The following is a 14654-nucleotide window of genomic DNA, read 5'->3' on the forward strand; positions in this document are numbered from 1 at the left end:
CGTGGCTATTTTGAAGAATCTCAAATATAAGAAATATTTTGATTTAACACTTTTTGGGGGGGGTTACCACATGATTCCATATGTGTTATTTCATAGTGTTGATGTCTTCACTATTCTATGTAGAAAATAAAGTAAAAATAAAGAACAACCCTTGAATGAGTAGGTGTCAACTTTTGACTGGTACTGTATTTAAATGTGAAATTCCTGTTGTTTTTAATAAATTTGCAAATATTTCTAAAAACCTGTTTTTGTTGTCATTATGGAGTATTGTGTGTAGATTGAGGGGGGGGGGGGACGATTTAATCCATTTTAGAATAAGGCTGTGAAGTGAAAAAATCAAGGTGTCTGAATACTTTCCAAATGCACTGTAAAGCCATGTGAATATTGGAGAAAAAATATATTTGTTCCTTACATACACTTCTACAGGCTTTTGAGACACACAAGCACTGATTGACACCTCCACACACAAGCTTGTGTAGTCCTGAATATCCTTTTGAACACCCACTTGTGTTGTGGGGCTGCTGCACCTACAGATGCACACAGTAGCTCCAAGAATGTTCCACTACGCCCCAGAGAAAGTGTTACCTCTTTCAGCCGGCTTCCTAAACTGTGTTTGTGCTCTCTGCCTGCTCGCTCTTAGTGAGATGCTCTTTCATGTCTCAAGGCACAGAAACTCCCTATGATGCTGTTCTTTTCCACTGCATTGCAGCAAAACTCTCTCCTCTCGCTCTAAAAACTCCTACCCTGTTCATTATGGGTGGTTACACTTTATTTATTTTTTGTATGTGGATTCCTATTTTATTGCACATTATTTTTGTTTCATTCCCCCAACATCCTATAGAGGTTTCCAAAACTGATACCTCCGGCCCAGTTTTGGAAAGGCAGGTTTCAAACACTTTTTAGTGACTTATTCAATTCACATAGGCCTAGTCCAATATTTACCAAAGGAAAGTCCATTTATTATCAACTTTTAACGGGATCTAATACTGATGGATGGTCTCTCTCTGTCCCTCAGGTGGAGAATGACTTCATCCTGCTCCTGGAGAAGGAGATGTTTATAGAGCAGCTGAAGGACATTGTGGACAAGGCTGAGGATATGCTGAGTGAAGACACGGAGGGGGAGAGGAGCTCTGACCACGTGGGCAGTCCTCAACAGAGCCACGGAACAGTCATACTGGGGGGAGAGGTGAGGAAGGGGGGGTACAGGGGATTTGGGAGGGTAACAGAGTTGGGGGGGGTGGCAGTTGGCATCCTCAAAACACTCTCAAGATGACTGTGAGCAGGGCTGCCAACAAACCATCCGGGGGCCAACATGGTGACATTGTTGAGAGTATCCATTCAAGCGTCATTGTCTAGAAGTTATACTCTTTAGCGCCAGCCATTTTATAATGATTATTTCCCTTTCTAGGGTTCAAAGACTGCTACACCTAATTCACCACAGCTTGTTTACCAGCAGAACGGTAAGGCTTCGCGACCTCCTGGCCACACATTGTGTGCAGGCTTTTGCTCAAGCCCAGCTGTAACACATCGATTCATAAAATCAACTAATCATGGTTTCAAATTCTTTTTTAATTATGTATGTTAGAGATAAGCTGGAACAAATGCCTGCACTCGCTGAGGTCTTCCAGGACCACTAATCTTCTAGTTTCTCAAACCACTTCAGATGCATTACATAGCACATTACAGCCTCTCCCTGTGAACCTCCAGACACAGCAGGTTAGAATGTTCTGGGAGGTTGTGGTCAGGAGTGGAGATGAAGAGGGTGACTGGTTGTTTCATAGGGACTGCAATCTCTCTTCAGCTCTCAATCGCTCTTCTTTCACATCTCTCTGTCCTATCTTTTCTCCCCCAATCAATCTCCCTATCCCCCGTTCTCTTCCTCTGAACATAAGTTGGTAGTTGATATGAATTTGTGACTCTTTTTCTCCTGTATTTGCAGTTCATCTGAATTTCAGTGCATGTGTCTTTTCTAGCTCTATTCTGTTGTTGCTAGTAGATCTGGATATATGAGTGTGTCTTTGTCTCTGTGTACTTGGCAGTCCTCCACACTGGGAAGCGCTGGTTCATTATCTGCCCCGTGGCCGAGACGCCCACGCCAAACAGGGAGAAGACCTCATCAAATGCCTCTACAGCCAAGGGTGCGTGTACACACACACACACACACACACACACACACACACACACACACACACACACACACACACGAGTGGGTGAATAAAGCTGTGTGAATGAGCTAATGAGCGTGTGTTGTATGTGCTGTGTAGGGGTCAGTTATGTAATGCCAGTGTTGCAGTGGCTGTGGTGAAGGGCAGGCTTTGTGCTCCAACTGACAGAGCTCTGATGGGGGAAGACAAGTGATGATGTAATACCCTCACACACCCACAGGACATCTATCTCCTTGACTCCACTCTTTAATTCCATCATCTCTCTTTCTTTAACGCCTTCTCTTCTCTCTCTCCCCTGCTCTCTGCTACAGAGGCTCCTGATACGTCATTGTCTAGGTCCAGCTGCATTACTACTCCTCCTGTTCCTGCCCTGACCACCACAGCCCCTACTCCAGCCCCGTCTGCCCTCCCTGCACCCCAGAGCTCTGCTCAGCCTCAGGACCCCAATGTGGGCGAGGCCAGAATGCAGCAGCCCCAGGCCTCTGGAACCAAACCCACCACCAATACTACCACTGCTGCTGTGGGCCGCCACGAGCCCTGTGTCTCCATGGTAACAGACATCCCATGCTGCCCCATTGTTCCACCCGTGTCTCTGGATGTGAATGGGGTGGGACATAAAGGGGCGAGCGGCACTTCCTCTTGTCTACCCAATCAGGGGGCCAGCCTGTCAGGAGACCCACCCCCTCTGGGCTCCCACCAACCTGTGGTCTTGCAGCAGCCCTACGCCACACCCAGCATGGTGGGTGGAGGAGGTGAAGTCACAACACCATCACAGCCCCAGAGTCCAGCCCACCAGGCCTCCCAGCAGCAGGACGGACCTGGTGGATCCGGGAGTGGAGGTGGTGGGGGCCTGGGGGAGTCTGATGGAGAGGGCCCCCCCAGGGTAGAATTTGTGGACCGCACTATCAAGACTCTTGATGAGAAGCTGAGGAACCTGCTGTACCAGGAGTACGCCCTATCTGCTCCCTCCAGTACCGCCTCAGACCTCCAGGGCTTCAGCACAGAGGGGGTCAGCTCTCCCCTTGTCTCTGACAGCCAGACCATCACAGAGGGGGGGCTCCCCAGGAAGGGAGAGCTGCTGGTAAAGATGCACCATGTGTGTACGCATGCGTATTCTGATTGGGGCAGCCGCAGTGTTTGATCTGATGTGTATGAATCCCTAGTGTGATATTGATTCAGCCATTGACTGTAATCACTGGCAATTATAACTCACAGCCTTTAGTGAGACTGGTACTGCATTTAGCAGAGGAAGTAGAGCTCAGGGTTGCTGGCCAGATAATGCATTATACTCTGCACCCATGGCGGTTTGATCTCTGATGCGGGTTGTGTGGGTGGGATGGCCGTTGATATATTTAGACATGGCAGGGGTCAGAGAAGGACAATGGCTAGACAAACACCCTGTAACCCTCATATACTATTGACCAAATAGTCCCCCCCCCCTTTTTTTCCGCTCTCAGCCTCAGATACCCGAGCGTACAGATAGTTTGGATACCCTGAGTGCCTCTGCAGGTAAATAACATCCCAAAACACACTTTTTCTATGAAATTACATTATCCTATGTATTGTGTATCTATTTCTGACTATTTAGGGTAGACCCCAAAGTGATTCAATTGTTTTAATGTTTCAATATTTTGTCAAGCCTGTAAAGGTGTGCTGAACACTAACATGATGGGCAGTTCCAGTTCCTATGGTTCCAAGAGCCGTTTTCAGGTAACTTTACCGTAGTTTCTCTTTTCAGAATGTTTAGCTTATCTTGAGTAAACCAAAGTTCACTTCTATTTTATTAGATTTAATTATTCTTCTGACGTATGTAATATTTTTCTCAAGATTTAGATCTAGTAAACAGTTTATTCAATACGATATTAAATGTTTAAATAGTTTACTCAGCTTCAATTTGATCATGGTCTTTTCTCCCCCTCCAGATCATCCCCACTCCTCCAGACGTCATCATCCGTCGTTTAGAGAAGGCCAGAAGTCGCAGCACCTGCAGCTCCACGGCTCCCTCTAGTGGCTCGGGGGGCTCTCACGCTGCAGCTGAGGGGGGAGGACGTCGAGACCAGGGGTGTATGGCCGTGGGCAGGTTTTCAGTGATAACCACCGAAGAGGGGCTGGAAAACACCCCCAAACCTCACTGTAGCCACCGCTACTCAGCCCCCCCAGACTTCTACCAGGACACTCCCACCTCCAGCCCCAATGCCACCCCCACCCTGCTCCCACGCGCCCACACTGCTGACGCTGCAACGAACTACTCCTTCCACTTCGACTCTGACTCAGGGGAGGAGGACACCAGTAGTTTAGCCCCTCCCCCTGCCCACCACAAGCCTCCAGCCCACGCACTCTCAGAACACAGCGGAAGTGACCTCATGAAGAGGGCGGTGGCCTTCCTGCGCCGCACGGGCCGCAGCAGCAGTGTGCAGAGCTCTGATTCGCCGAGCCGGCGACCCGCGGTAGCGAACGGCCACGCCCTCTCGCCGCCTGGACCCAGCCCCGCATCGTACATTAGCAGTGACAACGATTCTGAGTTTGAGGACGCGGACATGAGGAAGGAGCTGCAGAGGCTGAGGGAAAAGTATGTGTACACACACACACACACACACACAGAAATATGAATTCATACATGCACAGGGTCAATGTTAACCCATTTGAAATATAGCAAACTATCAACCACTGTAACCTTCATAGCCCTGGATAGGTTTGTAGCCTAGTGGTTAGAGCGTTGGACTAGTAACCGAAAGGTTGCAAGATCGAATCCCCGAGCTGACAAGGTAAAAATCTGTCGTTCTGCTTAACTGCTATTTAGTGACCTTTTTAAAATTGTATGAGTCAATATAAACAACAGTTCTCTCCAACTGGGGGAGAAAATGGAATACTTTCTTCCATATTATTGCATGTAGATTTTCTCTTGCGCTCTCTCTTCCTCCCCAGACACATGAAGGAGATCTCAGAGCTGCAGGCGTTCCAGAGGAATGAGATCGAGCATCTGTATAAAGAGGTGGGGAAAGCCCTGCCGCCTGGTGTAGGCCTGCTGCACGCTGCGCCCCCTAGTGGCCGCAGACATAGGGCCAGCAAACACAAGCTGAAGGCGGGCAAGCTGCTCAACCCCACGGTGCAGCAGCTGAAAAACAACCTGAACACCACCACCGCCGGTGAGAGGAAAGGTGTGTGGATGTGTCAGACAGTGGGGAGAGAGGTGTGATTGATAGAGGGGTATGAGAGTAGGTGTGAGTGAGGAGTGAAAATGTGAGTGGGAGGAGAGCGAGAGAAAGGTGAGTTTGTGAGCAGATTTGGGAGGATTAGAAATGTGGTAATAATAAATATGTATCCCCACTTCACCATAAAGCTGGCTCTGTGGCTTATCCAGTATTTCTCTCTGAAGGTGAGAGTGCACCGGGCTTGTCTGGCTCTCCAGCTAAGAGCTCCATCGTGTCTGACGGCTCTGACTGCTCCAGTGGCAGCAGCAGTAGTACCAGCAGCACTCTGCCCAGCACGGCCCCAGAACCCGTCCAGACCCAGCAGCCCTGTTCTCTCAAGGGCTCTCTCTCCTCTGACAGCATCTATGGTGGTGGCATGGCCACACACACTGGCCCAGGGCAAGGTACCTACACACACATAAAGGACAAGTTATACACACTGTGGCATAGCACACACATTTGGCGCATATCCGTACCTAAGAATGCATGGCATCTCTCACACACACACACACACACACACACACACACACACACACACACACACACAGGATTCACGTAATATACCAAAAGAAAACACGCCCAAACACGTGTCACTCACTGAGATGTGGACACATACTCAAACACACTGATTTGTACTGAGGAACAAGAAGAACAACACAAGACCATCAGCTTCATCTGCTTCAGTATTCTAAGCTCTAATATTCTAAACTGTGTCTGAATCGGAAGTCTCATAAGGAGACATGGTAATTACTGCATTGCAAATAGTCATGATTTATCAGTCTTTCATCCAAAGCAAATGTTTTTATGCAAATATACACAAGGTGAGAGTTGCATCACACATGTCTCCCATGCCAAAATACTGCATTGAGGTGTCAATGGAAGATGTATTCAAGCACTGGTCCCAGATCAGTTTAACACTCCTCATGGTAAAGGTCTGGATAGATTTGGGAAAGGTAACTTGATCTTAGACCAGTGCATAGTGACAACTTGTTCCTGTAGTGAATGTGCAGGCTGTCTCCTGTTGCTGGTTTAGCCCATGTGGCTGTACCCTGTACTGGTGCTGCTGCTGTTAGTGGTGGGGGTTTCTCATCCCAAGTCTGTGCACTTTTACAGAAGTGTCTCTCTTGTTTCTTCTCTTCTTCCCTCTTATATTAATTTTTACAGGATGGACGGTATACCACCAAACGTCAGAGAGAGTGACCTATAAATCTAGTAGCAAACCGCGTGCTAGATTCCTCAGTGGACCCGTGTCTCTGTCCATCTGTTTGTATTTGTTATTTTCTACTTTTCTTCACACATCCCATCCCTCTCTCCTCTCTTTATTTCACCTCTATCTTTTCTCTCGACCAGAATGTTTTTTGTTGTTGTATGTTTTTAGATAGTGGATCCTCTGCCCTCCTCACTACTCCCTATTCCAAACACAAGCGTATGTCTGCCATTTTGTCCTCATGGCTTTCTCCCCTCAGCCCTAAGTTGTTTTGGGTTTAGACCTTCCTCCATTCAAATACTTTGTGCACTGCTTTAAACAGAATCCAAAAGCATCCCAGCTAACAACAAATATTCCCACAACTGTAGAGAATGTTCCCTTAAGAGTCTCATTAGGAAATTAACATTTTAATAGGAATGTTTCCAAAAGACCATTCCCTTAATGTCAAATAGAACATACCCCAGAATGTAATTATATTCTAGACAGGTTTCATTGGAACGTGACACAAACATTTGTGTCCAGTTTTCTGTGGGTTAAGAGAATATTCCATCAACGTACCACCATACACAGAACATGGTTGCCATGTTCTCAGAATATAAAATATTAATGTTCTGGATACGTTAATTAGTATGTTGCAAGAATATTCCTGTGTCCAGTTTTCTGTGAGTTAGGAGAATATTCCATCAACGTCCCACCAAATGGCAACCATGTTCTGTGTATGTTTGGATGTGACATTGAAGGAATATTCTCCTAACCCACAGAACTGGACACAGGAATGTTCTTGCAACATTCTAATGAAACCTGTCGAGAACATGAATATTGGCAACCATGTTCTGTGTATGTTTGGTGGAATGTTCTCATAACCCTCTGAAAACATGAATGTTCTTCCAACTTCTTCATAAAACACACCTAGAACATTGTTGTATATTCTAAGAACATTGTAACCACGTTCTAGATAAGTTGTCCTTGACATTAAGGGGATGTTCTAACTTTAACACCAAAACATGCTAAGAGGTTCTCAGAAGGATTTTGCTGACATGGATCAAATGTTCCTTTTAACTAATGAAAAACTGGACACTCAAACTTTAGGGGAACATTACAGGTTATTTTACAAAAACATTCTCTCTCCCTAGAATTGTTAGCTGGGATACTGTATTGTCATAGAGCTAGTCTTCTCCAAACATGGGCGACGCTAGATCTGAAACCTGAGCGAGAGTGTATCCTATGTGTGTGTTTTCATTTACTCACTTCCTTAATTGTATGTCTCGAATTGAGGTGCATCGGCCCACAACCCCTCTGTATACCAAGAGAAAAGCCAGCCCTTCCCCTGATAGCCAGCCAGGTTCCAGAGAGGCTTGCGTTGGTCGAGGTCCCTCTCTCTCATATTTGGACTGGGAGGACGGTGCAGGCAGGCGGGGGGCAGGGCACTGAAGGAGACTGGCTCCTGCAAAAGGGCTGTATCATCAATATTATCTACTTTCTCTTCTCCTGCTTTACCTGCATGTCTTGATAAGTGCTGACTCTGATGTGCTCCGGCTATAGTCTCTATGTGCTTTTTTTGGTTCCTTTATGTTATGTTTCACAGGCATTGTTGTACTTACTGGTAGTTGAACTGTTTAGAAATTAGCTTCAGGGGACTTGTTACTCCAGTAATTACAGTATTGATGATTCAGTGATTCGGCTCTCCACTCACCGTGTGTGTGAGAGAGGATGGCATAGCTTTACTATCAACACTGCATTGTACAGTTGGATTTTCCATTATAACCTTTAACATGCCATGTAATAACTGAAATAATATAAGCCTGGAGACTAAAACATTGACTTATTCCAAGTAAGTTTAAAGAAAAGTTTTAGACATGACAATAGGACAGGAGAAGTTTACAAGGAGCATATAATGTGAAGGTCTGAGGTACAGTGTTGACCTGCCCCACCTTACTGTGGACCAGTCTTCTCCAAACCCCCTGTACTCTAGCACCATACCCAGGGCCTAGACTTCTCTTTCTGTTCTGGCTCCTTTTATTTTATTTCCATTAATGTTTTGGAATGACCGCACAATTTGAATATGACCTAGTCTTTCCCCCACTCCCATTACGTCTCGCTGATTTTTAAACCCCCTTCTCCTTCTCCTCTCCACTCCTTTCTCTCCTTAACCGATGTGATAGCTGTGTGTGGCTTTGAAGCAGCTTGTCCACAGACCTGTGGTGTTTAGTGTGTCCCGGCCTAACTGTTTCTGTCTCTGTGCTGTTTTACCTTCTTATAGGGTCCACACTGAAACGACTATGTCTAGGCAAAGAGCGCAGTAGTAGTAACTATCTAATTTACTTCTTTCTGTCTTCTTCACTCTGTTTTTTTCTGTTTGCATGAGCACCCGTTTATATTCACGTGTTGCGTTTGGCACTGGAAAAAAACATGCCAGATGTTGAAAATGTTGGGCACTGTTGCACAAGGAGTGTCACCTTCATAGATTGATTTGAATATTTTTTTTAATTTGGTAGTGCATGGCGGTGTTTGGCCTAAATGTCAGTGCTCAATGTGACTCGTGTGGTTGTCAGCATTAATGGTTTCTGTTTGTCTTACTGTGGTAGATCGGTTGGGTGGGTGGTTGGGTTTCAACCATGCTGTAATCCTTTGGCTGCTAGGTTTGAGGGAAAAAATAACATTTGCTGACCAGTAAAATGAGATCACATTTCAACTTTCTCCAGAAAACGATTACCAATCAAAGGGACATTTTTTAAGGTACACTGAAAAACAGAAACTTCCTCATTCCCAATTGTAGTTGGCCTATTTGAGTAAATATACAGGCTCTATCCAGGCTGAAAGTAGTTAAAGTGCCATAATGGACATCTGTAAAAGGCCTAACAAACAGCAGCCAATCGATTCCATCGGTAGGGTCTAACTTGGCAGAGTTTACAAATCTTTCTGTTTTAGGGTCTTCTCACGGCGCCAGTGCAACTCAGACAGCGTCCAATCAGCAACAGCCACCAGCTGTTCCCACCCCTTCGTCATCTCCTCAACCAATGGCGGCGCTAGCTCAGGCCCAGACGAACAACAGCAACAACAAGAAGCCAGGCACCTTCACGGACGACCTGCACAAGCTGGTAGATGATTGGACGAAGGAGACGCTGGCGGCCAATCAGCCACGGCCCTCTCTGAACCAGATCAAACAGCAGAGACGCAGGCAGGACCTGGAGGGCCGAGCCACGCCCATGGGAGGAGCCACACAGGAGGTAAATATCATAGAAAAACACATCAAAAGTCTGAAGACTGTATCACCAGTGTGGGAGTTGCAGCCTACCTTGCTCTCTTTTAGATTTTCATCGAAAAGCAGTTGACAAAAGTCCCTGTACACAATTTTAAACATCCCCTTTGGTTCTTTCAGGTGAGATGTGCCATCCTTCCAAACAAGTTCCAGCTGCCTCTGTCCTGTCCGCTGACAGCTGTAGGCCTAGCCATGCCCACTGACCTGGGCTCCAACCCCTCTGCCATGCTCCAGCCCGGGTACCTGGTACCAGCAGGTCCTTATGGAGGGGTTGTGACCGGCCCCTTATACCCCCAGCAGTGGTCTGGTATGCCCAGTCCTGTGGGGATGATGGGGTCAGCGGAAGGAATGCCCTACCCCACCATGGCCAACCCAGGGTTGCAGGCGTACCCCCTTACCCTGCACAGCCCTGAGAATGGCCCTAACACCAGGACTACCTAATGTGACAAATAGCACCTTCTTGCACCCAGCAAACCCCCACCCCATCGCACCTGATGCTCAAAACAGACTTCCCCCAACTTTCCCCTCTATCCCAGCACCCTCACATCAGGACTGTCTAACTAACAGGCCTTTCCTAATTCTGTGCTGATAACCTAACTCCACTCTGTCCCCCCTGGTTCTCACTCCAGGGTTACAATTGTAATGAAATCAGTCTAATCACTTTTAATGGGGTGACGGGATGGAAAATAGAATAAAGTAGGGCCCATACATTATAGATGCACCAACAAATGGCTTATGGGTCGTTCCACCTCAAAAAGCACAAGAAAGAGGATTTCGACAACCACCATCTCAGATTGTGCTCAAATTGTTTCTGTAGTTAGAAACATAAGATTAGCATTCCTGAAACAATTTGTTGAAGTATAATTTGTTACTGCCACACCCTTTTATAAATTTCACTGATATTTAGTGTTTATTAAATGGATCACAACATTTGATTTGCCACTTTGGGTAGAAAACCATTGGCTTTAGCTCAAGGGAATATGTTACATAGGATGAAGAAGCAATACTCCAAGTCAGACATAGAGAACTGTTGCTGTATACTGGGTGGGATTGGTGTGGGGGGTCTGTGGGTGGCGTTTGACCATTTTTATTGGATTCCTTGTCTTACTCAATTGTAGGAAGAAGTTTGACCCAAAACGTATGTTTGGTACTATATGTATTGAATATTATGTGAATCCTATAAATTAAAAGGGCCAATTTGGGTACAATCAATTAGCTTGATTTCTCAAATTTCAACAATGTTGCAAGAATGCCAATCTTATGTTTCTAACTACAGAAACGATTTCCGAACAATCTGAGATGGTGTCATGGCTTGCTGAAATGACATGGGATGACTCTTATGTGTTGAGTACACATAAGAGTGTGTCTGAGTACTGGCCCCTACTTGACTGTACTACTCAACCCCTCCAGTGTTCCTATATGCAGGATAGTCCTGCTCCACTCTGCTCTGATTATGTGGGTTGATGCTTTATCAAAGAGTAACATGCATGTAAATAACCTGTGAGCTTGTAAATCTCCAGTGTGCAGGTAGATGTAGTTTATACAACACCTGAAGTTTTCCTGTGTGCTTGCGCACAGTATAAATGTCCTTTGTGTGTGTGTGTCAGAGTACCTACTGCTTTGGTCTTGACTAAACTCAGTCATACAAATAATATTAGCGGTCACCAATGTGACGTTTTCACCAAATCCATCATTAACCAATAAGCAGTAATGTTTTCAGATAGCTTTTTATTGTTTACTAACGTTTTGTCAACCTTAATACACTACATTAGAAATTAAAATACAAGGGTTTAAGATGACAGGATACCTGTATTTAAGGTGAAGTTCTCTGGAGGAGTGCCTTGAACATAGCTTTTTCTGTGAAATGAAGCATGTCCAAATCACAGATTTTATTTCATGGTGGCTTGAGTGCCACTTCATTTTTTTATGCTTTGCAGACACTTTTTTTGGTTTACATTTGAATGCCCTTGTAGCACTGCACTATTAACACAGTATATGCTTTTATTTAAGGAATAAAATCATGTCTTTAATCATTGTTTACTCCACCCTTGTGAATTTAGAACGTCATAGACGTGAAATGGACAGTTGCCTTGCGAGAACAGGCAGTTGATGTAGCTACAGTTAATAAGAGAGAACATACAATAAAAGTCAAAACCCACTCATTGGGCAGTGGTTAGTGTCATAGGCATAGAGTTAGAATTCATAGAATTAACATTCCAATTCAAGTCAACGTTCCCCAATGGATGGATCAATTGAATTCTCATTCTATATTTGTAGGTCTGTTTTTAGAGGGGAGCCAGTAGTGTCCAGCTCAGAATGTAGCAGAGGCAGGTTTACCGAGCGATACTTAAAGTGCAATTTCACCCCTCCACCTAGCTTTTGTAGTGGCCTTGCCACAAGCCTTATCCAGGAACCTTGAACGGGAGCTAGTTTCTTTTGTTGCCTTTTTAGTTGAACGTAAGTTACAAATCACAAAGAAAACACTAACTGCATTTACAACTGCAAAATATTTTCTGTTGGGCCAAGAGCATGGCTCCTATTATTAAACACATGTGACTTAATTAGTGGAATTACCAGTTATTTACTCGTCTAAAGTATTGTTTTGTGTTTCTTGAGCGTGATGTCGACGCTGCTAGTGTGTCTGGTGGATCCATTAAGAAGGAAAGGAGGAGTTAGGGTGTGTATCTCGTGGTACTTGATAACACGACACAAGATACACATCCCTCCAGTAATAAATACCTTTTTCAGAGGATAAGTTTTCTCAATGAGATGTTCATGTGAAGCAGTGTTATTATATTGCCTTGTTGACATTATTAAATGATGTATCATTTCCCAGGTGGTTTTTGATACCCTGGCTTTCTTCTCTTTATGGTTTTGAGTGTTTGATTCTTCTGTTCAGAATGAAACATGCTAAATGCAGATGGATACTTGATTGGGGAGAATTGCACATGGCATGACCTGTGTTCTAACCATAGCCTGTATGAAATAGGTTCCAACCTGTAAAAATGTGTGCCATTTAGCAGACGCTTTTATCCAAACCGACTTAGTCATGCGTGCATACATTTTTACATATGGGTGGTCCGGGAAATCGAACCCACAATCGTGGCATTGCAAGCACCATGCTCTACCAACTGATCAATATGTATCCCAACATACCTGTACATAATGGGATTAACCTCCCCCTTATCCTCCTGACCATTGAAAGAGCAGCTCAATTCAAGAGCAGTTCAAACTGTTCAAATATTTTCCATACAGCAAGGTTATTATTATACCGCCAGCTAGAAATCTCACAACCACCACACCAGTTAAAGGTTGCAGCACTCCAGTCCTGCCAAGCTGTGAATTGTACAGTTTTCCTGTAATTAGTATTTGTACATTTTCTTTGTCTGTTTTGAGATTTCACATCAGTGTTTGTTATTCCATCAATTTGGTTTGAATTGGGCTTTTATAGGATATTATGCAGTCTTCTGCTTTGGTGAAACACTTCTAGTAGTAAGAGATTTCTGTTCTGTTACTCGTTGTAGCTAACAAGTAATGCTACACCTCCCTGTCTGTTATGCTTAGTGAGCAGAGAACCTCTGTTGGAATATTCACTGGGAGGCAACATTCAGATCCATAGAAATGGATTGTATAGAGCCAATATGATTATCTGAGGAATAGCGCACTGTGCTTCTTCTGATCATTGCATTTCTATCAGTTCTGAGCAACATTGCCTCCTGTTGAATATGCACCCCCTGATGGAAGGCTTGCAATAAAGCTCTGCGTGGGATTTGCTTCTGCCTGCTGTGCATTTCCCACTATATTACCTTACCAACCCAGTCAGCCCCACTCTAATCACAAAGACTGTACGTGTTTAAAGAGAAATAAACATTATTTTGTGCTTGATGATGTCCTCCCTTTATTCCTCAATCTATTAAATCCAACTGATGGTTTTTGAGTAAAGATTTAATCATATTACTGAACAGATGTGATAAATTATCAGGTTCCCTTAACACTTTATTGGGGAACGTGCACTATATTATGCGCATTGCTTATTTTCACAGGTTCTGGGTGGTGATTTGTCCATCTGACGCACCAGTAGTTTACATCTGCATTGTATAAATCATTCCACTTCAAATCCTTGACCAATTAACAAAAATATAAATACAACATGCAGCTAATTTCAAAGATTTTACTCCTTTACAGTTCATAGAAGGAAATCGGTCAATTTAAATGAATTCATTAGGCAATAATCTAAGGGTTTCACATGACTGCGAAGTTGTTGGATATTGGCAGGAACTGGAACACGCTGTTGTACACATCAATCCAGGCCATCCCAAACTTGCTCATTGGATGACACGTTTGGTGAGTATGCGGCCATGGAAGAACTGGGACATTTTTAGCTTCCAGGAATTGTGTACAGATCCTTGCGACATGTGGCCATGCATCATCACGCTGAAACATGTGATGGTGGCGGATGAATGGGCCTCAGGATCTCGTTACGGTATCTCTGTGCATTCAAATTGCCATCGATAAAATGCAATGTGTTTGTCTGTAGCTTATGCCTGCTCATAGCATAACCCCACGGGCACCATGGGTTCATAACGTTGAAATCAGCAAACCGCTCGCTCACACGATGCCATACACGCTGTCTGCCATGAAAGTACCGGTGACTCGCTCAATAAGGAAGTGGTCAGATTACGCGAATGCTACGCTACAGGACTGTTTTGCTAGCACAGACTGGAATATGTTCAGGAATTCATCCAATGGAATAGAGTACACCACCTCAGTCACCGGCTTCATCAATAACTGCATCGACAATGTCATCCCCACATTGACCGTACTTACATTTC

The 14654-nt window shown here is 44.7% G+C and overlaps 1 protein-coding gene across 1 annotated transcript in view; it reads left to right on the plus strand.

The window, feature by feature from the left end:
- LOC120061640 (serine/threonine-protein kinase WNK2-like) overlaps positions 1–13707 on the plus strand; it is an 88321-nt gene extending 74614 nt beyond the window's left edge. Inside the window, exons 19-29 of the mRNA XM_039011541.1 lie at positions 1016–1186; positions 1409–1460; positions 2040–2138; positions 2477–3261; positions 3623–3674; positions 3805–3875; positions 4088–4734; positions 5091–5323; positions 5542–5760; positions 9492–9790; positions 9943–13707. Coding sequence (XP_038867469.1) covers positions 1016–1186; positions 1409–1460; positions 2040–2138; positions 2477–3261; positions 3623–3674; positions 3805–3875; positions 4088–4734; positions 5091–5323; positions 5542–5760; positions 9492–9790; positions 9943–10263 — 2949 coding nt within the window. The 3' untranslated portion in view covers positions 10264–13707. The remainder of the gene's footprint in view (positions 1–1015; positions 1187–1408; positions 1461–2039; positions 2139–2476; positions 3262–3622; positions 3675–3804; positions 3876–4087; positions 4735–5090; positions 5324–5541; positions 5761–9491; positions 9791–9942) is intronic.
- The last annotated feature ends 947 nt before the right edge of the window (positions 13708–14654 follow it).

Source organism: Salvelinus namaycush, chromosome 16 (genome assembly GCF_016432855.1).
Source record: "Salvelinus namaycush isolate Seneca chromosome 16, SaNama_1.0, whole genome shotgun sequence".
In the NCBI taxonomy this organism is placed as follows: domain Eukaryota; kingdom Metazoa; phylum Chordata; class Actinopteri; order Salmoniformes; family Salmonidae; genus Salvelinus; species Salvelinus namaycush.